Below are 26020 nucleotides of genomic sequence, written 5' to 3'. Positions count from 1 at the left end.
TCAGTCTCATCCAGTACTTTCAGTGGAGCTTAAGTATGTACATATTTAAGGTATAAAACATTAACTCATGCAAATTGAACTTTATATAAGCTATACCATCAGTCACAATAAAATTTTAATTATAGAAATAGCTTATAATGCTTATATAATCACAAAATAGAACTTCTGGTTTCAGACCCAACTTGTAAAGAGCTTGGAAATCATCATTCCTGTCCTTACCATAAGAAAAAATCCTGAACAAAATGAAAATCAACAGTTTTTCTTAGCTCAACCAGAGAACTGAAATCACAGGGAAAACTGCCCCTCCAAAAACTGAAGAGACAGGCAAATAGAATCACAGCTTACTGGGAGCAGAAGCTGCTACGGCCAGTCAGTGGTAGGAATACGAACTAGTTGACAAATTATTGGAGACTGAGTGTGGACCAGCTTGAGAGGTAAAAACTATTGGGGCCCAATCTTAGGGGACTTTTGTGGGGTTTACCCCCAGAAGTTCCACCAAGTTCTCAGTTCTCATGATAAGTAAAGAAACAAAAATAAGGGAATTCCCTAGTGGTCCAGTGGTTAGGACTCAATGCTTTCACTGCTGTGGCCCAGGTTCCCTGGTCTGGGAACTCAGATCCCACAAGACATGCAGTACAGAAAAAACAAAACAAAAAAAGAATTATACTGGACTTTTTTTTTCTTTCAGACACCATGCTAGCAAAAAGAGAGTGGTGTGAAATATTTAGTATTGAAAGGAAAAAAAACACCAACCTAGAATTCTGTATCCAATGAAATTAGCCTCTAAAACTAAAGAGGAAATGAAGACTTTTTCAGACAAGCCAAAACTGTAGGAATCTTTCACTAGCAGGCCTGCCTTGCAAGAAATGTTGAAAGTTCTTCAAGAGATAGAAAATGATATGGGTCAGAAATTCAGATTTACATAAAGAATGGAAGAGAATTGGAGAAGAAATAAATAAAGGTAAAATCTTACTTTTTATAATTGATTTCCATATGCAACTGTTCAAGGTAATAATAGGGGCAATGTATTGAAATGATGGATAAGGGAAATGAATGACAGCAATGTTATAGGATGGCAGGGAGGAACTGGGAACACTTATAATGTACCTGTACTACGTATGAAACAGTATGTTATCTGAAAGTAACTTAAATTGGTTGTAAATGTATAAGGCAAACTCTTGAGCAGTCACTTAAACTCCTTTTAAAGAAGTATAATAGATTTAGTAAGAAAAGATAAAGTGGAATCATAAAATTCTCAGCTAAAACCAGAGAAGGCAGAAAAAGAGGAAGATTTTTAAAAGTACAATAAAGAGAAAACAGTTATAGTTGTATTAATATATACCATGTTCGTATCAATAATCACTTCAAATGTAAATGGTCTAAATACACCAGTAAAAGAGACAGTTAGCTAGGATTTAAAAAAAAAAAAAACCCAAGACCCAACACCTACTTTAATTCTAGACGCAGATTAAAAGTAAAGAAATGGAGAAAGATAAACTATGCTAACACAAATCAAAAGAAAACTAAAGTAGCTATATTAATTTCAGATAAAGCAGACTTCATAACAAGTAAAATGATGAGGGATAAAAAGGAGCATTACATGATAAAGGAGTCAATTCTCCAAAAAGACATACAATCCTTAACATGTCTGCACCCAACAGCAGAGCATCAAAATACATGAGGCAAAAACTAATAGAAGTGCAAGGAGAAACTGATAAAGCAAATACTATAGTTGGAGACTTCAACACCCCTTTATCAGTAATTGACAGAAAATCAGTAAGGATATAATTGAACTTAACAGCACCATCAATCAACTGGATCTAATTGTTAGATGACATATTCTATAAATATCAACAGCAGAATACACATTCTCCTCAAGCTCATAAGGGATATTTACCAAGATAGACCCAAATTCTGGGCCATAAGGCATGCCTTAATAAATTTTAAAGTATAGAGATCATACAAAGTATGTTCCCAGGCCAAAACAGAATTAAACTAAAATCAGTAACAGAAAGATAGATAGCTGGAAAGTTCTAAAATATTTGAAATTAAACAATACACTTTGAAATAACACATGGGTTAAAGAAGTGTCAAGAGAAAGTTAAAAATATTTTCAACTAAATGAAATACAATCTATCAACTTGTGGGATGCAGCAAAAGCAGTACTTATGTGCATTCAGTACTATGAATTTTCCTATATTAGAAAAGAAGATCTAAAATCAATTATCTAAGTTTCCACCTTAGGAAACTACAAAAAGAAGAGCAAGTCAAAAGTAGAAGAAAAGAAAGAAAAATTAGAGCATAAATTAATGAAATTTTATAAAAAGAAATCAATAGAGAAAAATAAACAAAACCAAAAGCTGAATGAATGAAATTGATAAACCTGTAGCCAGGCTAACCAAAAAAATAAAAGAAAATACAAAGCAGTAATATTGGAAATGAAAGAGGTGTCATCACTACTGATCTTATGTACATTAAAAGGATAAAAAAAGGTTTGCATTTCTCTAATAATTAGTGATGTTGCACATCTTTTCATGTGCCTCTTGGCCATCTGTATATCTTCTTTGGAGAAATGTCTATTTAGGGTCTTCCGCACACTTGTTGATTTGGTTGGTTGGTTGGTTTTTTTTTTTTGATATTGAGCTGCATGAGCTGTTTGTATATTTTGGAGATTAATCCTTTGTCCATTGATTCGTTCGCTAATATTTTCTCCCATTCTGAGGGTTGTCTTTTCGTCTTGTTTATGGTTTCCCTTGCTGTGCAAAAGCTTTTAAGTTTCATTAGGTCCCATTTGTTTATTTTTGTTTTTATTTCCATTACTCTAGAAGGTGGGTCAAAAAAGATCTTGATGTGATTTATGTCAAAGAGTGTTCTTCCTAACCTAGAGACTGTCACACAGAGTGAAGTAAGTCAGAAAGAGAAAAACAAATATTGTATATTAACGCATATATGTGGAATCTAGAAAAATGTACAGGTGATCGGGTTTGCAAGGCATAAATAAAGACACAGATGTAGAGAACAAACGTATGGACACCAAGGGGGGGAAGGGGATGAGGGATGAATTGGGAGATTGGGATTGACATATACACTAATATGTATAATAGATAACTATTGAGAACCTGCTGTATAGCACAGGGAACTCTACTTCACTGTACAGTAGAAACTAACAAAACATTGTAAAACAACCATACCCCCCCCCCAAAAAAAAGATAAAAAGGAATATTGTGAATAACCTATACTCACCAATTTCATAAATGAAATGGACCAGTTCCTTAAAAGATATGATGTACCAAAACTCACAGAAGAAGAAACAAGTACCTTAATAGTACACAGGGGACTTTCATGGAAATGAGACTATTCTGTATGACTCTGTAATGGTGGATACATGATATTATACACTTGTCAAAACCCACAGAACTGTACAATACCATGGGTGAAGCTTAATATAATTCACGGACTTTAGTTAATAATGCATCAATACTGGTTCATTAATTGTAACAAATATATCACGGGTGAAGCTTAATATAATTCACGTATTTCAGTTAATAATGCATCAATACTGGTTCATTAATTGTAACAAATATATCACACTAGTGGAAAATGTTAAGGGGAACTGGGGGAGGGGGTAAATGGAAACTCTGTAGTATTGGCTCAATTTTTTTTGTAAACCTAAAATTGTTCTTATAAAGTCTATTAACTTTTAAAAACCATACAAATTAGGGTGACACACGGCAGACTTCTATAAAACACACAAATTTAGCGTGACACATGGCAGACTGCTATAAAACAATAGCTCAAAGCAGTTGGCAGCTATCATAACACCTTCGAATTTCAGCTTCAAAATTCTATTATCTTGGGGAGATCAAGACGGTGGAGTAGAAGAATGAGGAGCTCACCTCCCCCTCACAAACACATCAAAAATACATCTACATGTGGAACAATGATCACAGAATACCAACTGAAAGCTGGCAGAAGATCTATTATACAACCAAAGCTGCAAGAAATATCCCCATGTAACAGGGTAGCAGAAAAGGAGAAAAGAAAAAAACGAAACGGGATGGGACCTGCATCCCTGGAATACAGCTGTGAAATAGGAAAGGTTCTCTCACCCTGTGAACCTCTTTCACAGCAGCTAGGTGATAAAACCTGGGTTTCAGCAGACAGACCTGGGGAGAGGACTCAGTATGGCTGCGTGGGGACAACCCGAAAGGCCTGGAGTATGGACTGGGGCATCACGAGGGGTAAACGCAGGCCAAAGCACAGGTCTGCCACAGGAGCCCTATTATCAGAGTGCAAAGCAGGGGTGTGGTTCTGCCACAGGAGACTCACTGTCAGCATGTTCATGGTGAAGCGCAGCTCCAGCCAAAGGGGCTTTGGAGTACATTCACGCCAGAAGTGGGTCTGACATCCAAGCTGATTGTGAGCGCTCTGCAGAGGGGTCTGATCCAAGGGCAGTGGACTTTGTGGGCATGCACACCAAGTGGCGGGTGGCTTCACACATCACACGTCCCAGTGGACAGCCCCTGGTGGGGGAATATGCAGTTATGCTCCAATAAATTGGACAACCTAGAAGAAATGGACAGGTTTCTAGAAATATACAGCCTGCCAAAATTGAGTCATGAAGAAACAGAAAATTTAAACAGACCAATCACTAGAAGCGAAATAGAATCTGTTATTAAAAAAAACACAAAAACTCCCTGTAAACAAAAGTCCAGGAGCAGATGGCTTCAATGGAGAATTCCACTGATCATACAAAGAACATATACCGATCCTTCTCAAACTCTTCTGAAAGATTACAGAGAAGGGAATACTCCCAAAGTCATTCTGTGAAGCCACCATCACCCTGATACCAAAATCAGACAAAGACACTACAAAAATAAAAATTACAGACCAATATCTTTGGTGATATAGATGCAGAAATCCTCAACAAAATATTAGTAAACCGAATCCAAGAGCACATATAAAGGATCATACACCATGATCAAGTTGGATTCATTCCAGGGTCACAAGGATGGTTCAACATATGCAAATCTATCAATGTGATACACCACACTAACAAAAGAAAAGACAAAAACACATGATCATCTCAATAGATGCAGAAAAAGCATTGGATAAAATTCAACATCCTTCATAATAAGAAAACTCTCATCAAAGAGGGTAGAGAGGAAACATCTGAGCACAATAAAAGCCATCTATGACAAAGCCACGGTCCACTAATACTTAATACTAATCCTAAATGGTGAACTGTGAAAAGCGGAAAGCCTTCCTGCTAATTCTGGAAGAAGATGAGGATACCCACTATGACCGCTTTTTTTTTTAATTGGAGTGTAGTTGGTTTACAATGTTGTGTTAGTTTCAGGTGTGCAGTAAAGTGAATCAGTTATACATATACATACATCCACTCTTTTTTAGATTCTTTTCCCATATAGGCCATTACAGAGTATTGAGTTCCCTGTGCTATACTGTAGGTCCTTGTTGGCTATATATTTTATATATAGTAGTGCATGTATATACGAATCCCAACCTTCCAGTTTATCCCTACCACCCCCACCCTGGTAACCATAAGTTTGTTTCTACATCTGTAACTCTAGTTCTGTTTTGTAAATAAGTTCATTTGTACCCTTTCTCTAGATTTCACATATAAGCAGTATCATATGATGTCTTTCTGACTTCCTCAGTATGACAATCTCTAGGTCCATCCATGTTGCTGCAAATGGCATTACTTCATTCGTTTTTATGGCTGAGTAATATTCTATTGTATATATGTATCACATCTTTATCCATTCCTCTGTTGATGGACATTTAGGTGGCTTCCATGTCCTGGTTATTGTAAATAGTGCTGCAATGAGCATTGGGGTGCATGTATATTTTCAAGTTATGGTTTTCTCCTAATATATGCCCAGGAGTGGGATTGCTAGATCATATAGTAGCTCTATTTTTAGTTTTTAAAGGAACCACCATACAGCTCTCCATAGTGGCTGTACCAGTTTACATTCCCACCAACAGTGTAGGAGGGTTCCCTTTACTCCACACCCTCTCCAGCATTTATTGTTTGTAGATTTTTTGATGATGGCCATTCTGACCAGTGTGAGGTGATACCTCATTGTAGTTTTGATTTGCATTTCTCTAATAATTAGTGATGTCGAGCATCTTTTCATGTGTTTGTTGGTCATCTATATGTCTTCTTTGGTGAAATGTCTGTTTAGGTCGTCCACCCATTTTTTTGATTGGGTTGGGTTTTTTGATATTGAGCCGCATGAGCTATTTGTATATTTTGGAGATTAATCCCTTGTCAGTTGCTTTGGTTGCAAATATTTTCTCCCATTTTGAGGGTTGTCTTTTCATTGTAAGTTTAATTAGATCCCATTTATTATTTTTTTTAATTATTCTAGGAGGTGGATCAAAAAAGATCTTGCTACAATTTATGTAAAAAAGTGTTCTGGGCTTCCCTGGTGGCGCAGTGGTTGAGAGTCTGCCTGCCGATGCAGGGGACGTGGGTTCATGCCCCGGTCTGGGAGGATCCCGCATGCTGCGGAGCGGCTGGGCCCGTGAGCCATGGCTACTGAGCCTGCGCGTCCGGAGCCTGTGCTCTGCAGTAGGAGAGGCCACAACAGTGAGAGGCCTGTGTACCGCAAAAAAAAAAAAAAAGTGTTCTGCCTATAGTACTCCGAGTTTTATAGTGTCTAGCCTTACATTTAGGTCTTTAATCCATTTTGAGTTTATTTTTGTGTATGGTGTTAGGGAGTGTTCTAATTTCATTCTTTTACATGTAGCTGTCCAGTTTTCCTAGCACTGTTTATTGAAGAGACTGTCTTTTCTCCATTGTATATTCTTGCCTCCTTTGTCATAGATTAGGTGACCATAGGTGTGTGGGTTTATCTCTGGACTTTGTATCCTGCTCCGTTGATCTATATTTGTTTTTGTGCCAATACCACTCTGTTTTGGTTACTGTAGTTTTGTAGTATAGTCTGAAGTCAGGTAGCCTGATTCCGCCAGCTCCATTTTTCTTTCTCAAGATTGCTTTGGCAATTCGGGGTCTTTCTGTGTTTCCATACAAATTGTAAAAAATTTTTGTTCTAATTCTGTGAAAAATGCCAGTGGTAATTTGATAGGGATTGCATTGAATCTACAGATTGCTTTGGGTAGTAGAGTCATTTTCACAATACTGATTCTCCCAATCCAAGAACATAGTATATCTCTCCATCTGTTCGTGTCATCTTTGATTTCTATCATCAGTATCTTATAGTTTTCTGAGTACAGCTCTTTTCCCTTCTTAGGTAGGTTTAATCCTAGGTATTGTGTTCTTTTTGATGTGATGGTAAAGGGGACTGTTCCCTTGATTTCTCTTTCTGATCTTTCATTGTTAGTGTATAGGAATGCAAGAGATTTCTGTGCATTAATTTTGTATCCTGCAACTTTACCTAACACATTCATGAGCTCTAGCAGTTTTCTGGTAGCATCTTTAGGATTTTCTATCTATAGTATCATGTCATCTGCAAACAGTGACAGTTTTACTTCTTCTTTTCTGATTTGGATTCCTTTTATTTCTTTTTCTTATTTGATTGCTGTGGCTAGGATTTCCAAAACTATGTTGAATAACAGTGGCGAGAGTGGACAGCCTTGTCTTGTTCCTGATCTTGGAGGAAATGCTTTCAGTTTTTCACAATTGAGAATGATGTTAGCTGTGGGTTTGTCATACATGGCCTTTATTATGTTGAGGTAGGTTCCTTCTACGCTCACTTTCTGGAGAGTTTTTATAAATGGCTGTTGAATTTTGTCAAAAGCTTTTTCTGCATCTATTTTGATGATCATATGGTTTTTATTCTTCAATTTTTTGATGTGGTGAATCAAACTGATTTGCGAATATTGAAAAATACTTGCGTCCCTGGGATAAATACCACTTGATCATGGCACTCTCACCACTTTTATCCAATATAGTACTGGAAGTCCTAGCCACAGCAATCAGAAAAGAAAAAGAAAAGGTATTCAAGTTGGAAGGGAAGAGGTAAAATTGTCATTATATGCAGATGATATGATACTCTAGGGTTTGTCTTTAGGGTTTTCTATATAAAGACTCCACACAAGATCTATTAGAGTAAATGAATCCAGCAAGGTAGCAGGATACAAGATTAATATACAGCAATCTGTTGCATTTCTTTACACTAGCAATAAAGTATTAGAGACAAAGTAAAAAATAAAGGATTTTTAAATGTTTTTTACTGATGTGTTAAAAATCACATTTTTAACGTGATTTTAAAAATTTTTTTAATTTTTAAATTATTTTTTACTGATGTGTTAAAAATCACATCAAGAAAAATCTAGGAATAAATGTAACCAAGGAGATGAAAGACCTATAAGCTAAGAATTACAAAATATTGATAAAGGAAACTGAAGATGATTCAAAGAAGTGGGAAAATGTCCCATGCTCTTGGATTAGAATTAATATTGTTAAAAATGGCCATACTACCCAAAGAAATCTACAGATTCAATGCAATCCCTATCATATTATCCATGACATTTTTTACAGAACTAGAACAAATGATCCTAAAATTTATATGGAACCATAAAAGACCCAGACTTGCCAAAGCAGTCTGCGAAGAAGAACAAAGCAGGAGGCATAACCCTCCCAGACTTCAGACAGTACAACAAAGCTACAGTAATCAAAACACCATGGTATTGGCATAAAAACAGACATATGGATCAATGGTCAATTAATCTTCGACAAAAGAGACAAGGATATACAATGGAGAAAAGATAGTCTCTTCAGCAAGTGGTACAGAGAAAGCTGGACAACTGCTTGTAAATCAATGAAGTTGGAACACACCCTCACAGTGTACACAAAAATAAACCCGAAATGGCTTAAAGACTTAAAACAAGACAGCATAAAAATCCTAGATGAGAACAAGGCAAAACATTCTCTGACATAAATCGTAGCAATATTTTCTTAGATCCATCTCCAAAGGCAAAAGAAATAAAAGCAAAAATAACCAAATAGGAACTAATGAAACTTAAAAGCTTTTGCACAGCAAAGGAAACCATAGACAAAATGAAAAGACAACCTTCAGAATGGGAGAAAATATTTGCGAACCATGTGACCCACAAGGGATTAATTTCCATAATATACGAACAGCCCATACAACTGAATATCCAAAAAGAAACCCAATCAAAAAATGGGCAGAAGACCTAAACAGACATTTCACCAAAGAAGACATAGAGATGACCAACAAACACATGAGAAGATACTCACTATCACTAATTATTAGAGAAATGCAAGTCAAAACCACATGAGGTATCAATTTACACCCGTTTGAATGGCCATCATATAAAAATCTATGAACCTACTGTATAGCACAGGGAACTCTACTCAGTACTCTGTAATGACCTATACGGGAAAAGAATCTAAAGAGTGGATATATGTATATGTATAACTGATTCACTTTGCTGTACAGCAGAAACTAACACAATGTTGTAAATCAACTATACTCCAATAAAAATAAAAATCTATGAATAACAAATGCTGGAGAGGATGTGGAGAAAAGGGAACCTTCCTACCCTCTTGGTGGGAATGTAAATTGGTGCAGCCACTATGGAGAACAGCATGGAGGTTCTTCAAAAAACTAAAAATAGATTTATCATATGATCCTGCAATCCCACTCCTGGGCATATATCCGGAAAAAATGAAAACTCTAATTCGAAAAGATACATGAACCCCAACATTCAAAGTAGCACTGTTTTCAACAGCCAAGACATGGAAGCAACCCTAAGTGTCCATCAACAGATGAATGGATAAAGAAGGTGTGGTATATATACACAATGGAATACTACTCAGCCATTAAAAAGAATGAAATACTGCCATTTGCAGCAACATGGAGAGGCCTCAAGATTATCATACTAAGTAAGCCAGACAGAGAAAGACAAATATATGATATCATTTGTATGTGGAATCTAAAAAAAATAATACAAATGAACTTATTTACAAAACAGAAACAGACCCACAGACATAGAAACAAGCTTACGGTTACCAAAGGGGAAAGGTGGCATGGGGGATAAATCAGGAGTATGGGATTAACAGATACCCACCCCTATATATAAAACAGATAAACAATAGGATTTACTGTATATGACAGGGAACTATATTCAGTATCTTGTAATAACCTATAATGGAAAAGAATCAGAAAAAAAATGTAACTGAATCACTTTTCTGTACACCTGAAAGTAACACAATATTGTAAACCAACTACAGTTTTTGAAAAAATTCTATTATCTTGCAGATTCTAAATCAGCTGGTACTGTTTTAGTATAATACATGGAATGATGGAGAGAATGCAACATCTATAAATTACTGTATACAGAGCTGTGGTAAGTGTCTGTATATATTTACAATTTTTGTCTAACTTGTGTTCCTATGTATTCAGGCATCCTCCCTCCTCCTCTTTTCTTCACCATTCCACATAAGCACCATTCCCAGCTCAGCTCCTTCACCAGTGTGGGTGCCAAAATCCACTCTCAGTTCAATAAACAAGAAGGTACAGTGGAGTTAGTTCTTACCCAACTAAATCCCAACATTGTGTACCTTCTGTCTGGTCACCCCTGTATCCCGTTTCCTTGAAGGGCTTCTGATATAGAAGGTACTCATAAATATTTGAGTAAATGAATGAACTGCCTAATACCTTAAGAATTCTCTCACAGGTAAGCATTTTATCAAAGTTAAAATTATCGCAACTGTTAAAAATATTATCAAAGAATGCCAGACCAAACTGAGGTAAAACTCTAACAAATAACATTTATTTTTCTTTTACATATGTATTTCACAGCCCAAACATCACATTGCCTTCAGAGAAAGGTGCTCTTATGCCATTATATTTTACTATATACCGCACAGGCATTAAACATTCTCATTAACGTGATGAGACAATTTGCTGGTAAACATTTAAACACAGACATTGGTTTCAATATTTCAAGAACATATTTTTGGTCATAACCAAGAAGTACATCAAAATATGACAACACTGGCTAACACTTTTCAAGCAAATAATATTTAACTCTGCATAGTTTATACAATAGGCTGTGGTAATAAATAATATCACCAATCTCATCAACTATTAACTGGCCACAAAAAGCCTAACATTCATTTTAATTATGATATGAAATGCTCTACTGGTGTAGGTTCAACATAGCCTTAAAATATTGTGGGTGTTTTAACCTTGAATACATGAAAAGAAAAAGTACTAAACTGGACTAAAAAAGAAGTACTAACTTGGTATGTTTTGGTTAACTACCAATATGTCATGTCCACATATTACATTCCTAACATGAAGGCAAATATTTAAATAGAAAATCTAGCAGTCCAAAAAACGTGAATGTGCAAATTGTGAGGAAAACATTGCATTTAAATTTGCACTCATTTGCAAATTACAGTACTAGATCAGTATAAACACTAACAGGAAAAATATTCAGCAGGAAAGAATGGGAACGACCTCTCACAGCAGAGAACTAGTCACTATGCGCTGCTTCAAAGTGTGCTTACACGCTGCTTACAGTGTGTTTCTGGTGTCCTGAAGCTTCTAACTCCTTATGACTATTCTTCATTCAACAAAGGAGACTGCAGGCATGCTTCAATCAGTGGTAAGAATAGGAAGAAAAACCTGAAACAGCAACATTTTCTTCCTTGATTTGGTGTAAAGGTCCTTCTCATTATTATAACTAACTTACTTATATGCTAACTTCTAACCTCAAATGTTTTCTGAATCAGGTTTGCTAAATGCTGTAAAGAATAGCTACCCTTCATACAGTACTAGGTTTTGTTTTATTTATGTCGGCATGATAAAAGGTACACATGCACAGTCATTCTACCAGCCCATATACGCAAAACTCAGCCTAAAACTCAGCTTGGATCAGATTCAAATTCTACACAGAGATTCTCTGTATTGTTTTCAATGGGTTAACAACTGCTTGGAAAGCAGAAATGCCTAATAATTTCTGCAGTGTGTTTTTCAATTGAAATGTTTATAAAAATAAAGCCCCAATCTTTAAGTCTATAGAATGTCAAGAATGCTATGAGGGATGTTAAAAGCACTGGGCAAAACCCTCGTCTTCAGCGTCCCATCTGCCCCACAGGAGAAGATCCGGTTGCCCTGGGTGATGTCGATCTGCATGACTCCAGCCCCAAGGTTTCTGAATATGGACTGTTTAGCGTGTTCATTTTTAAATGAATGAAGTAGGCCATGGCCTGTCAACCTCCAAACCTAGTTTAAAGAAAAAGTGTAAGTCATTTAAAAAATAGAGAAAGAGACGAAAAACTTTTAAAAACATGGCCTTCACCTCTGTTCTCCCAGCCCAACTGATCTCATTAAAGCCCAACTTTCCTGTCCACTACCTCTTTTCTAACAGTTTACCTAATTGGAAATAATACCATTCACAGGGCTCATTTACCATCCTTACACTTCCCTGTACCTTCTTTCAAATTCCTCTCTTCACACATCCTCTTGTTTCATATTAACCATATATATACCCCATCTCTAATTCAATTAAATATTTCAGTTAATTCAGTTAAATACATTCCTAATGCTAAGTTAGGCCCTGGGACAATATAAAAGGCTTCTTTGGGGACCTCAACTGTACAAAACAAGAGTCAGGTACTGGAGGCAGAGGTGGGAAGAAGGGAGGGGGATGATGTGAGAAACCAAATTCATGTCATCAAAAACTCAATGCATTAATTAAAAACTCATACACTTACTCAAAGAGAGTTCTTTAAAGCTTTTTAATGACCTGAGTCATTAAATCAATTTAATCAATTTAATACTGAATTTGATTTAATACTGAAATTGATTATCTGGTTTTCTAGATCCTAACAATTTAGAAAGAACCACACAGAAGTAAGGGAGGAAGCAATATTTGCACGAAGAGGGTGGTGAGTTTTTTGGTTTGGTTCCCCCTCCCCGATCAATCTTGACAGCAGGTAAAGATAATATTTAGCACATTCCAACCTCTTGTACTGACTTACCTTTATGTTACCTTCTGCTGAACCTGTAGTAAAATATTCCTCACAGGGATCGAGAGCCAGTGCCTTAACTGCAGAGTCATGTGCCTGGAATGTGTGAATTAGCTGTCTCTGCCTGATGTCAAAAATGCAGATGTAGCCTTTCCTGCCCCCAGATATTAGGAGTTGCTGTTTTGGCGCGTACTGAAGTACCGTGGCACCATGATCATGACATGTGAAACCTGAAGAAAACCATCAAGAGCCTTTGCCAAATGATGTCTACCTTAGCACTTCTGGTAATATTTAAATGCACATTTAAGTAATACAGAAATTACTGTCACATTTTCCTTTCTAATTTCTATAATCATGATCAAAGTATTAAAAAAGATGGCAAGCAATAACAGAAAAAAACATACATAATCTCAGTATGAAAACACACACCCATATACACAGGAAGTTTAAACTTTATGCCCAAACTAAGTTATACTGTCTCATAAGAATGTAGAAGCAAAAGTGCAGAGGAGAACAAGTTTCTCAGTGATACTCAATGTCTTCATTAATACCCACCAATAACAAACAAGTATTTACCCTTTCCCAGTTCCTGCCCATACATAAAACCTCATCAAAAGTTCTTCACAGGGAAATATATTTAATATCCTGAGATAAACCATAATGGAAAAGAATATGAAAAAGAATATATGTATAACTGAATCACTTTGCTATAAAGCAGAAATTAACACAGCATTGTAAATCAACTATACTTCAATAAAATATATATATTTTTAAAGTCCTTCTCAGCTAAGTAAATGAAACTACACTAGTGTGAAAATTACCAGCCCCAAGTTAAGGAGTTAACCTTCCCAGGACTCTCTGCATTCTAATGTGATTAACACCTTAAACTAATATGTGGCAAATCTTTAAGAGATGTTAATAATTATTTGCCAAAAACAAAGAATTTTGCAATCAAAACTGGGAAATAACTACACCTTTCAAAATACACGTCAGCATAGTAAAAGACTCAAATCTGTTTTGGTTTTTTTTTGTTTTTTTTTTAACAAAGTCCTCCTAGCTATGTTTACCCAAACTTACTGGAGCTTTGAGCACTTGGTGGCATTATGTGAAAGAGTGATCTTTAGGACAGCGGTGTGGAAAACACTGTCTTGAAAGGAATAATGTTTAAACGGCATTATTCAGATTTCTAATCATAAGGCTGACTTTTAGTTTACAGTCAGATTTAATTCTCTGACATACGACCTCATTTCTGTTGAGCTCAAGGAATACTTTGCAACTGATTTCTTCAGCAGCCTTGTTAGTAGTGCCACTCTCCATACCATATTTTCTGAATGGAATACAACACAAAGATTATTCTAGGCTAGCTGGGTTTCTGTGACCATATATATTTACCTCAGCAAGGTAGCCAGATATTCTAGTTAACTTTTAGAATTTTATTCACTCCTCCATTTTTAACCCGTGAATAAACACGCACTGGATTTACTGGTTAAAATAAGACCAGGAAAGCATTCTTTCACAGTGTACTGAAAATCAAAGACTTAGCTCACTCACCATGAATGAGGCTGTTTCCGGGTGATATCAATGTGTCCCAGAGGCATACATTTCTAATAAAGAAACAGTAACAAAAACACATCATAAACAAATTGTTCTAAGTCATCACTGGGATAAACTGTGTCTTTACATCAAATATTTTTACTGATTGAATCTTATGTTGTTTTGTTCACTCACATTTATAAAGCAGTGATTCTCAACTAGGATGAGGGTAGAGGTTGGGACTGGGGATATATCTCTTCCAAGAGTTTATCCTTTTCAAACTACAGGGTCTGTCTCACATGGTCCCACCTGACTCTGCTCCATCTCATCCCCCGGCCCTATCTCTTTTCCATTATCACTCCACGGAAAATGAGACATGATTTCCTGAGTAGAAGAGATGCTTCTATATCCTTGGGGGTAAACACTGCAGGGAAATGAGAGGTGTTATTCATGGGCACATGTTGCCAATGAAAACAATCTGAGGCAAAGAAAATGTTGAGAATGATGGCTACAGAGCCTCAAAAACTTGACAGTATTAACAGCAATAAAAAAAAATAGCTTTAACATAAAAATTCCACATACTTTTTAGTAGATTACTTTAGGAGTAATTCTGGTCTTTCTCTTTTTGGTAAGGAAAACTACTTGAAGAATTATGTAACAAAGTTTTTGTATTCCTGAGGTGGAAAAACCTGAATAGAAATCCATACTTTCTAGCAAGAATACCTTTCTGCCTAAAATATGCTTATTTCTTTTTTGCATCTCTGTCAACCTACCTATTGTCATTGGACTGTCCAGATGTGGCAACTAGACTTGAAGAGGTAACAAATGCAAAGTCACTTGTGGCTTTACTGTGGCACTGCCAACTCTATGGGAACAAAGTGCAAGCTGATGTTATCTCAAAATCCAGTAAAATGTGGTACAGTACACACACACAGCTCTGCTAATCATATACTACATGCATGACCTAAGAACACTTTTTAAAATCGAGAATAAAGAATAAGTGATAAGAGGATTAGCTGTCATATGCATGTTACTTGGCTAATACCCAATAATTTTTTAAAACTGGAAGAGTTGGCAGAAACATGGAATTAAAGATTATGTAACAAAGGAATAAAACACAAAGTACATGAACTTAACCTTCCAGCGTCACCGTGCCCCCGACCCTCCAAGTGCAGACATGCTTTTCTGCATCACCACGTGTTCTAACATGATTTGGATTAATGGATGAAGTGGCCTATTGGGATTGGTTATTTTATAATCTAATAAGAAACATTCTGGAGCAAACTGGCATACATGGAACCTGTCTGGTTCTTAATACAGTACCTAAAACGAATCACTATAAAACTCTATCACTAAGAAGTCAGAGATTTCAAAACAGATAAAAGTGTTATAAAAATGTATCCTGAATAAGACCACACACAGAGAAGGCCCCTAAAAATTTCAAATATAATGGTCACCCTTCAAGCTGTGAAAAGCAAGTTTTTTGCGTTTTAGTCATTTCAGTCTAAAACTAGGGCAATGATGGTGCTGGGCCGTGGCTGCGGGACAGAGTGGTCCCTTTCCCAACAGATCCACCAATGGGACTCGCTGTCTGAAACAAACACTTCACAAACAAAGTGGCCTCCATATGTGCTCTGCAAATGCTGAGTGATACTTACCATGTAAGGTTTGGGATTTGATGCAGTTTGGTTTACTTGCCAGATACTCAGAAAACCCTCTCCGTCTGCGACACCACACTGTAAGAATGGCGTAAATATTAAACACAGCTTCTGAGTAGCCATATCGAAGGTAAAATCATTTATGAAATGGAGAGTCACTCAGTCCCCACTTAACCAACATTCTGCCTATACCTATGCTCCTGCTGCTGTAGTTCTCAAGAAAGCCCAAGTACTGTAAATAACCTGCCACCTTTTAAATTCTTTTCCATGCCTATTTCACTGTTTTCCTCCAAACTTCTGTAGCAGAACTTAGTAAGAAATTGGAAGGTTGCTCTTAGGTGCCTGACTCTGCACACAGGCACCATCAATGCACTCAACAGAAACAGAATTCTTTACCCTCACAGAATATGTAGTATCTGTAAGTAGATGATTAATTAATCCACACAAAATTCTGTGGATTTATGCTTTTCTTGAGAGCCAAGGGGCTATATAAACAGACACCATCAGACTGCCTGCTCAACTCAAATCCAGAGCGACTGAATTTGTTTTTAAGTCTAGTTTTACTAGCTATTTACTCATAAATATCTGCAGTTCTTTTCGGACAAGTTTAGCAGTAACCCCCAGGAACTAACCTTGTTGCCTTGTGAATTGAAATATAATCTGGTAACTCTTGCATTGCCAGCTTGGCGGAAACAGACAAGCTGCTGAGGTCTTGTCCATTCAAACATTCGTACACTGCCATCCTGAGCACCTGTAAGATCTGAGACGCAAAAGGAAAAGCAAAAAATAAGAAACAAAGCTGAAGAAAGAGTTCCAACATTTCCCATTCTATAAGCCAACTTCAAAATGATAGAGATCACTTGCAGTCCTTTGATCATAAATAAAATACTCACAGTATTGATGGACTGGGTGTGAGGTCATTCTCTTAACATTATGTAGATTCCTTTTCATAAGCTTTAAAAGAAGATAAAAATGAATTTCTTTTGCATCACAGAAGACATAAGGAAGGATATGATTCAGGCCAACTCTAATTCTGATAACAGTTATTCTCTTACACTGGATTATTACTAAAATAAACCCTGTTGTGGATTTTCTGACCCACTAAATATACGGCGCTTGTCTAACAGTCTGGGAAAGCACAGTCACTTACTGGCGTGCCCTGGTCTGTGTGGACTGTGAGGATACCAAGCTGCTTCATCTAGTTGTAAAGGGAGCTCTCCTCCAAGTGCCCCTCCCTAAGGACAGTCAGGAGTATCTCCAGATTCTTCAGAGCAGAACATGAGAATGGGACCCCTTTAACTACAGTGACTAACAACAATGTTATTGATGGCATTTTTCAAACACTTAGAGTAGACATGAATTCCTCTCTAGCTCTGCTTTACCACTTTGTGCCTCTCAGTTTGCTCATCTATAAAATGAAAACCACTTAGTGTTGTTATAAGAAAAAGCATGCACCTGACATAAAGAAACCCACAGCATGCTAGCTATCATTATTATGGTATACTAACTGGTCGCTGCCTCTGATCTTCAGCATCATTCCTATGTCAAAGTGATTTCAACCTATTTTTGAGCGAGTCCATATCCAGAAACCATACCTAATAGTAAATAACATACCACACTAGCTCCAATGCTAGTCTGTCCACTGCCCAGCCACGGCAGAGATGAAGATGGATGCACCTGACTTGCTGAATGGGATGTTGCACTGGGTTGATAAAGAGTTGTAGTGGAACCACGATAATCAATATCATCTGAACTGTGGAAAACATTCATGTGTTACTGTGACAGTTCCATTTTCTCAACACATATTCCAATTACAGAGCTTTTTATCTATCTGAAGGACAGTCTTTATTTTTAAAAAAAAGTATCAATATCCATAATAAAAACGTAGGTACAAGTCCTAATCATCACCAGTTTTAGTACTGGTTAACTTTTTCCCCTTAGGCAAAATATAAGTTTAGTCTAATGTTTGGGAGAATTTTATTGCTGCACAAATTAGAACAAATGTTTGAAGTATTTAACACAGATTTTCTTTTTATCCTGTATAGAAAAAGACTGTATGTTCTCTTCAAGTACAGAGACCCCATTTATAAAATTCAAACATTTTAAAGAAACTGGAGTTAAAAGTTTTCTTAAACTTAGGTGCTAATTATCACATTAAATGTTAAAGTAATTTTTATGATGGGCCATATCATATTACATGGTTACATCTACTCTGAAGTGTGACTGAAACCTAGTTGTATTATATACCAATGAGACAGAAACAGAAATGAGGGAGGCCATCATGGCACCACTCCCAGAACATAAAATTTCCGAGAGTCTGGAGAAAAGCAAGAGGGACGGGAAACATGGAGGAGAAACCCCCAAATAGGTAAGCATTACTGCACTCTTGGTGCAGTGTCCATAGTTTTACTGAAAAGTAAAGTTGGCTACATTTTTATCTGAAAAATAGGTGTGCTTATAGAGAGATAATCAAGAAGAAACACTGAAAATTGCTCAGTAAATGTGACTCATCAATCAGTCTAATTAATATATTAGTGTATTCTGCTTTTTATGGTAATTATCCAGATCAGCTGAATTTATTGAATATTGTGTAACTTCTGACATTTCTTTGGGGTTAAATGTCAAAGTGGCAGTTGTTAGCATTAGGCTCTGGTGTCGGGGATTATTCTGACTCAAACATTATGAATAATTCAGGGTCTAATGGAAGAAGTAGGAGTAATTTGTACACTGATGTAAGCAGAGCCCTTTATTGGCAGCTAAACCAATTATGTTTGTCTCCTCACCAAAGAAATACATAGTTTTCAAGACAACTGAAATCAAGTGCATAACCACTTAATATGTTCTTTTTGAAGAAAACTACATTTAAAATTGATTACATAAGGCAAGCAAACCTTTTGGATTCTCTGTCATATTCTTCTCCAATCCATATGTATGACTGACAGGCCAGAAGAGAAGTGATATCGAGTTCTTGTACATCATGCGTTGAAGCCAAAACAATTTCATTACAGTTTGCCTGTAAAGCAAACGCAAAGTCAATAATTTAAGCAATTTCACTAAAACAAAGTACTACCTTCTTTATAATTACTGAAGATTTTACCTTATTAACAGAAAATGCCATGATCATATCTGACTCCTTATGAATGATTTTTGCCTTTCCTCCTGGATAGCCCAGATCTGCTTCAACCTACAAGACATTTGTCAGCAGTTTTAGTTGTCGCAGCACAGCTCCATACAGGTATATGTACATCCCACAAAACTTAAAAGAAGAAGAAAATGTAGCAGTAGCAGCAGCAGCAAGAAAAAAAGTACCAGTAATTTTAGCGTGTTGAAAATTAGCTGTGGAATTAGCTTAGATTCTCTGATGCCCTGTAATCACCCCAATTACAAAAATTTCCATTGTGATTACAGGATACTGAGTAACTGTCACAAAAGATAGCTCACATAATTTTCATTAGTATTTATAACAGTAATGTCTCTTATCTCTTCCAAAAGTGCACAAAGATACAGCAGTAAGAATGTGAGAGAAAAAGACACAATCAGAAAGACAAAGGAGTCACATAAGAAGTGAAATATTTTTAAATAAGGGTGATGAGATAGGAATAAGAAGTTGGATACAAGAACAGTTAGAAAGTAATGAAGGAGGGCCTCCCTGGTGGCGCAGTGGTTAAGAATCCACCTGCCAATGCAGGGGACACGGGTTCACGCCCCAGTCCGGGAAGATCCCACACGCCGTGGAGCACCTAAGCCCGTGCACCACAACTACTAAGCTTGTGCTCTAGAGCCCGCGAGCCACAACTACTAAGCCCGCGTGCCTAGAGCCCGTTCTCCGCAACAAGAGAAGCCACCACAATGAGAAGCCTGCGCACCGCGACTAGAGAAAGCCCGCACACAGCAACTAAGACCCAATGCAGCCATAAATAAATAAATATTTTTTAATTAAAAAAAAAAGTAATGAAGGAGATTGATGAGAGGAAGGTGTAATGCTCAGAGTTGAAGGTGATGGGGAGAAAAGAAGAGGCAGAATCAAGAAAGAGGCAAGATAAAACAATCATGTTTAAGAACAGATGGGGAAAAGGGACAGAACTGAAGATCGAAAAGGAAGCAAGAAAGAGAAGAACCAATGGCAAGAAAGATCAAGCTGGACACAGTGGAGCATCTCCTACCCTGTGCCAGTGAGGTGTGTGGGAGCAGTGAGCACTCTGACTAGTTAGCCAGCTGGGCAGGTCATGGTTAGTATCAGAGATGAGGGGTTAGCTCCTTGAATTTTAAAGAATGAGCTAAATTCGAGAGCATGGAATACTACCTTGATGTGGCAATCTTCTGCTATGCAGTTTTGTTTGACCTGCTCCACATGTTCTTCTATAGACTAAACAACACCACACCGTCACAAACACAAAACACATGCATGAAACGGAATTATAAAAGAAATGAAAGTTTTCAAACTGAAATGGTTGCTCCATCACTTAAAGATGGTAAAAATGAATTTGCAAGCTTTAAAATGAATTTAAAAGCACATCAAGAAAAAAATTAAACTGAGTAAAATGTGATGTCATCAGAAAAAACAACACAAAGCAAAACAGGCAAAATTAATGTATTACATATATAAAAGCAATTTCAAAATAAAAATTCATTATTTGTATGTCAGTTATGTAACTTGGAAGTTCTAACTTAAACTCTAGTCTCTACAAATAAAACCTACTTGTATAAGCAGATGTATCCTCTACTACATAGATTCCTAACCTATAGGGGTTTATTTCAAATAAATAAAAACTATTTTTTTCTAAACACAGATTAAAAGTACTGATAATTATTTCACTCTTACTCATAAGGAATATATCCATGAAGAGACAGTCAAGGGTTAAAATTCACATCAACCATTACACTATACATAATCTTACGATTTTCTCCTTATAAGTAAATGTTTGATGAGATGAGGCATGGGAAAGAAATCACACAAATAACTTGCTCCTGGTTCATGACAGGGCCATTAGGAATGGCTATAATCAGAAATATCATTTCTGCTGTGCTGTGGAAACCTCTGAAGGTTTGATCAGAGCAATATATTCCTACCAATACTTCCTGAAGTGCCTGCTTCTCTTTCAGCCAACAGGACCCAATTCTCCATGCCTTGTGCAACTGCTCAAGGGCTGCTGCAGCTGACACTGAAGGAATGGTACAAGTGTGCAAGGGCCAACTCAGCAAAAGTCAAACTGCAGAAGAACCTATTTGCCTTTAATCAAGTGGCTAAGTTTGCCACATTTTATCCATTTCACAAAAAGCTGTTTTGTGGAATAGTCTTCTCTAACATACTCAGTAAAAATACCTTCTTCTGAATACACCTAAAATTTCAGCATTTCTCAGAATTTTAGTTTTATTAGGTAATTTTAAAAAATTAGCCAATTTTAGCATTCTTAGGATTATTTTGCCAGTTTTGCTAATTAATCAATTCACTGAATTTACCAAATTTATTGACCACCAATATCCTATTTAACAATCTAAAAAGATAAAACACTCTTATTAGATGGGTAGTTTTAATAAATTCTGCATATTTCTGAACTAAGTGACCAATTTTACTTTGCCTCAAGAGCTTTCACATTGTTTTCATAATTTTTTTTCGTAAATGAAAACCATTTTTCAGCAGATAATGTGCTATTCAATACAGTAGCCACTAAACACATATGGCTTTAAATTTAAATTAAACAAAATAAAAAATTCAGTTCCTCAGTCACATTAGCCCACTTCAAGTGCTCAATAACCACATGTGGCTGGTGACTACTATACTGTACAGAACAGACATAAATTTCCATTATCAACAGAAAGTTTTATTGGACTGCATGCAACAAGATATTAATTTCATTCAATAATTTAAAATTCAAAGGTACAAAAGGGTACATGATAAAAATTCTTCCATCCAAACTCCCAGCCATGTACTTCCCTTCCTGGAGCCAACCAACGCTTACACAGCATTTTAAGAAATGTTCAGTTTATCTCTGTCCCACCTCCCTGTACATGGAGAGCCTCTTCGGGTAGAAAAATAGAAAAGAACACACAGCTTGGGCTGCTGATCCCAAGAGCACAGAAATGGAGGTGCATAAAGAAGGGGAGGTAAGGGGCAGAATCGGGGAGAAACTTGCTTAAGGAAGAGGGAAACGAGAAAGGAGACAACAGATCCTCAAGAGCAAGACAAGAGTCTGAGGGTCCCAGCAACCCAGACCCAGTCTTTCTATAGCACTCTGAGGCTCTGACAAGCTAACAAAACAAAACTGCTAGAAACCTTATGAATAATTAAAGCATATCACTGTGTTTAGTAATTTGAAGAACTAACAACTCAGAAAATTGATCCTTCAATGAACTCTCTTTCTGTGAATAACAGAGCCCTAAGTGAGCAAGTATCTTTTATCTTAAATCTATTTCTTAGATTTCTATATCTTATTTTATAGAACTCAGTATCACTATAGGAAATGCAGTAAGCAATGTATTAAACGAAAGAGGAAATGAATTTGGCTCTTAGTCCCCTAACAAAACCCTACATCAATCATTTCAATACCACTGGGGTCTTTTCCTATCAAATAAGCTTATAAGACACAAAAGAATCTCTATAGTTCATTCCTCTAATTCCTCACATAAGTACATAATTTTTAAATCTACAGAAAAAAATAAATGACTGTTCACAGGACTGCCCACAACGACCATCCAGGTAAGTGGGTGAGTAGTGGAAAGAAAAGAACGAATCTGATCGGTTCTGCTGCCCTAGGTATGGAGAACATTTGAGAAGCAGTTCTATATGCAACCTTGGGAAATTGAGCCACATAGACTGTCCCTCTCGGTTTTCACTTTTCTAAGTGAAATATAATTAATTTTTCTTTTCTCATAGTTTTTGTTGCCAATCTTTAATCACATCTGACACTCTACTCTGAACACTACTCTCCAAACTGCTCATTACCTCATTAAATAGCCAAATGGACTGAAATGCTTATATATAAAACATCTGTGTACCCCTCATTTTATAATGAAGAGATCGTTTTAAGTTCTAAAGTGTGACTCTCTCAAATTCATGATTCTTCTTGAACCCTGTATGGCATTACATTATTAACTTACGTTTAGCTTAAAAATCACCATGCAATGTAGAATCTCTGCCTCACTTTGTAAATGCAATCAATCTTCCTTCATCTCATATTTGGTGTTTCTGTAGTTTAATCTGTCTCACAAAATTATTCTACAGTTTATGCTGTTCATTTCTAAATGCTAAATAAATAAAAACGCTTTTAAAGGGTTATGCTGTATTTTCATTTAAATGATATTCAGAGAATCATAACATAGAGTATACTCATTTATATACTAAATTCCCCAAACCATCCCTCACAATGTTTATTACATGTAAAGGCCCAAAGGCAAATATTATAAAGGACATAACCACTTTCACCTGACTATACAGGATTTGTCGAAAGACCTATGTTGTTTCATTGTTATGAAATAAAAATTGTACGTTTTTATCTTAAAAAAAATTCTCTGTAGTTTGATAAACTATTACCTATGATGTATGAAAGATAATAAGTTCCAACCAAAAGTAAATTTCAAATAAATCAAGCTGGCTTCATTAGAAATGTTAAAGAAAACAAATGAAAATTAAAAGAGAGAATATTTTTTTCTAAAATACCTCACTCTGCTTTCTTTTCTTAGTGAAAATATATCTAATAAATGTCTGTTGAAGTACTTCTTGTTTAACAAGGAAATGCCAAAGTCGTTTGACTGGAAGCGCAGAAGAATCCCGGGATCTAGTTTAAAAAAAAAAAAAATCAACATATCACACTATTTTAGTCTATAGAAAATGTTTCATTATTTGCAGATAATTTTTTTAAAACCTCCATTATTGCAAAGAAGATACAGCATTAAGCTCAACAAAATTTTATAATTTATTTCACTTTTAATTTTTAGTTCTACAGATCATTCCTTCATCTAGCAATTAATTCTCTACAGATTCTCTAAATGGACAGGTTGAGCTGAGAGTCAATTGAATCTCTTATTATTCTCTTTTTTTTTTTTTTTTTTTTTTTGCAGTACGCGGGCCTCTCACTGTTGTGGCCTCTCCCATTGCGGAGCACAGGCTCCGGATGTGCAGGCTCAGCGGCCATGGCTCATGGGCCCAGCCGCTCCGTGGCATGGGGGATCTTCCCGGACCGGGGCACGAACCCGTCTCCCCTGCATCGGCAGGTGGACTCTCAACCACTGCGCCACCAGGGAAGCCCTTATTATTCTCTTTTTAAATTATACTTTAGGTTGGTTCTGTTGGTTACAGCATATCACCAATGAATATAAATGAACATAAAGTCCCACATTTCATTTTTAACAGCTAACAAGCTAAATTTAAAGCCTTGCTCTTTCAAGCTTATGAGCAACACTCTAAATCATGGCTGGCTGCCTCAAAAAAAGCATGCTGCTTATCAAAAGGGGCCTAGATGGACAGATGGAAGATCAAAACAGCAATAAAAACCTTAATGTGTTTACTATTAAATTACTGACAAAAGGTCAGTAGCACCTTGTTTGAATATGTAGATTGTTATCCCAAAACATTTCTTTTAAGAGTTCCTAAAACGGTGACAAAAATAAAGGTTTTGTCCTGATTATAAAATTAGTATGTCTATTTGAAGTACAGGTAATATGGGAAAAATAATTTTTTTATCCAGATTTCTGATAGTTTCCTTGGCATATAGTGCTAGAAACAGGATTGCAAGTTCAAAGTTATGAGTGTTTTGAAGGCTACTGGCGTATTATTTTGCCAAACTGACTTCCAAAAAGGTTAAACCAAGCTACACTCTCATTACCATTGTAAGAGAATTCTTACTTGAATGGAGTATTTTCAGGTTCTAGCATTGCTTTATTTCGAAGAATAGCTGGTCCAGCTCCTACTGAAAGGTCAGTTGGATATGTGTTGACATAGTTGGGGGGAGGACCTTCAAATTCATCCATTTTCTCTTGCAAGATCTGCTCCCAATTCTCCAAGTTTTTAATCACAGCAATACCTAATGGTGATGTTACAGGCAACTCTAAAATGTAATAGAATATGATATTTTACTTTGATTAAAAATGTTGACCATCACCACATATTTACAAGATCCAAATTCTTAGAGCCAAAACTTCTGAAAGTACAAATAAATCTGAAAATGTTAATCTAACACCATTTTGATATTTAATGCTTTGAACAAAACAGAAGACCAGCTTTCTAAAATGAGCTAAGAAAATGTTCAGCTTCTCCACGCTGGTTTCCTGGTTTTTCTTCCAACCTTCTAGGTAGTCAGTGATTCTTGCCATATGAATTAAAACCACAGACTGGAGCCTAAGATAAATAAGACCTCATAACATCTCCAATGCTGTATATTTTTAGTACCACATGTTCTTTTATATGGATTTTGTAAAGAGAAACTTGATGATAATTTGTTGTATTTAATAACATTAATTTTCAAATTCCAAACTTACCAGAGAATTCCAGTCCAGCAATGGGAAAGAAATTCTTGACATTGTGAAGTACTAGCTTAACCATTGTCAAATGTAGAAGAGCCCAGCTGTTCAAAGGGACAAATAAAAAAACTCTCCTTAATTGAAAAATAAAATCATGAGAATATAGTAATGATCCCTGTCAACTGTTTGGCCCAATCTCCCACCCAGAAAAAAAGCTGTTTTTTTCTAACAACTTACTATTAAAAAAGAGTACCTTTGTAGTCTCTGAAAATAAAAGGTATGCAACAATGTATTATACTTGCGCTATCTGAAATACCTAATGGAAAGAGATTTACCACACAGCTACATGGGATTTTAATACCATATCAATAAATTATGTATT

At 36.3% G+C, this 26020-nt stretch overlaps 1 protein-coding gene and 1 long non-coding RNA gene across 7 annotated transcripts in view; one reads left to right on the top strand and one right to left on the bottom strand.

Annotated features, from left to right (window-relative positions):
- Positions 1-692: 692 nt before the first annotated feature.
- LOC307181997 lies at positions 693-11556 on the top strand. Its single transcript, XR_013827095.1, has 3 exons — positions 693-961; positions 10272-10359; positions 11458-11556. It is a non-coding gene; the product is annotated as an uncharacterized lncRNA (long non-coding RNA).
- Positions 10650-26020, bottom strand: part of DMXL2 (Dmx like 2) — a 157199-nt gene continuing 141828 nt past the window's right edge. For 4 of the 6 annotated variants that reach the window (XM_079913056.1, XM_079913057.1, XM_079913060.1 and 1 more), the window contains 14 exons: positions 25657-25742; positions 25025-25226; positions 23840-23957; positions 20486-20548; positions 19280-19366; positions 19074-19195; positions 17797-17935; positions 17076-17136; positions 16815-16942; positions 16183-16260; positions 15298-15389; positions 14543-14595; positions 13004-13221; positions 10650-12245 (listed from right to left, as the gene is read on the bottom strand). In XM_079913056.1, coding sequence (XP_079769182.1) covers positions 12036-12245; positions 13004-13221; positions 14543-14595; positions 15298-15389; positions 16183-16260; positions 16815-16942; positions 17076-17136; positions 17797-17935; positions 19074-19195; positions 19280-19366; positions 20486-20548; positions 23840-23957; positions 25025-25226; positions 25657-25742 — 1657 coding nt within the window. In that variant the 3' untranslated portion in view covers positions 10650-12035. The remainder of the gene's footprint in view (positions 12246-13003; positions 13222-14542; positions 14596-15297; positions 15390-16182; positions 16261-16814; positions 16943-17075; positions 17137-17796; positions 17936-19073; positions 19196-19279; positions 19367-20485; positions 20549-23839; positions 23958-25024; positions 25227-25656; positions 25743-26020) is intronic. The other 2 variants (XM_079913058.1, XM_079913059.1) reach the window with 1 other exon arrangement.

Source organism: Stenella coeruleoalba (assembly GCF_951394435.1).
Source record: "Stenella coeruleoalba genome assembly, chromosome: 2".
NCBI classification, from domain to species: domain Eukaryota; kingdom Metazoa; phylum Chordata; class Mammalia; order Artiodactyla; family Delphinidae; genus Stenella; species Stenella coeruleoalba.
This window is presented reverse-complemented; position numbering and strand designations above follow the sequence as displayed.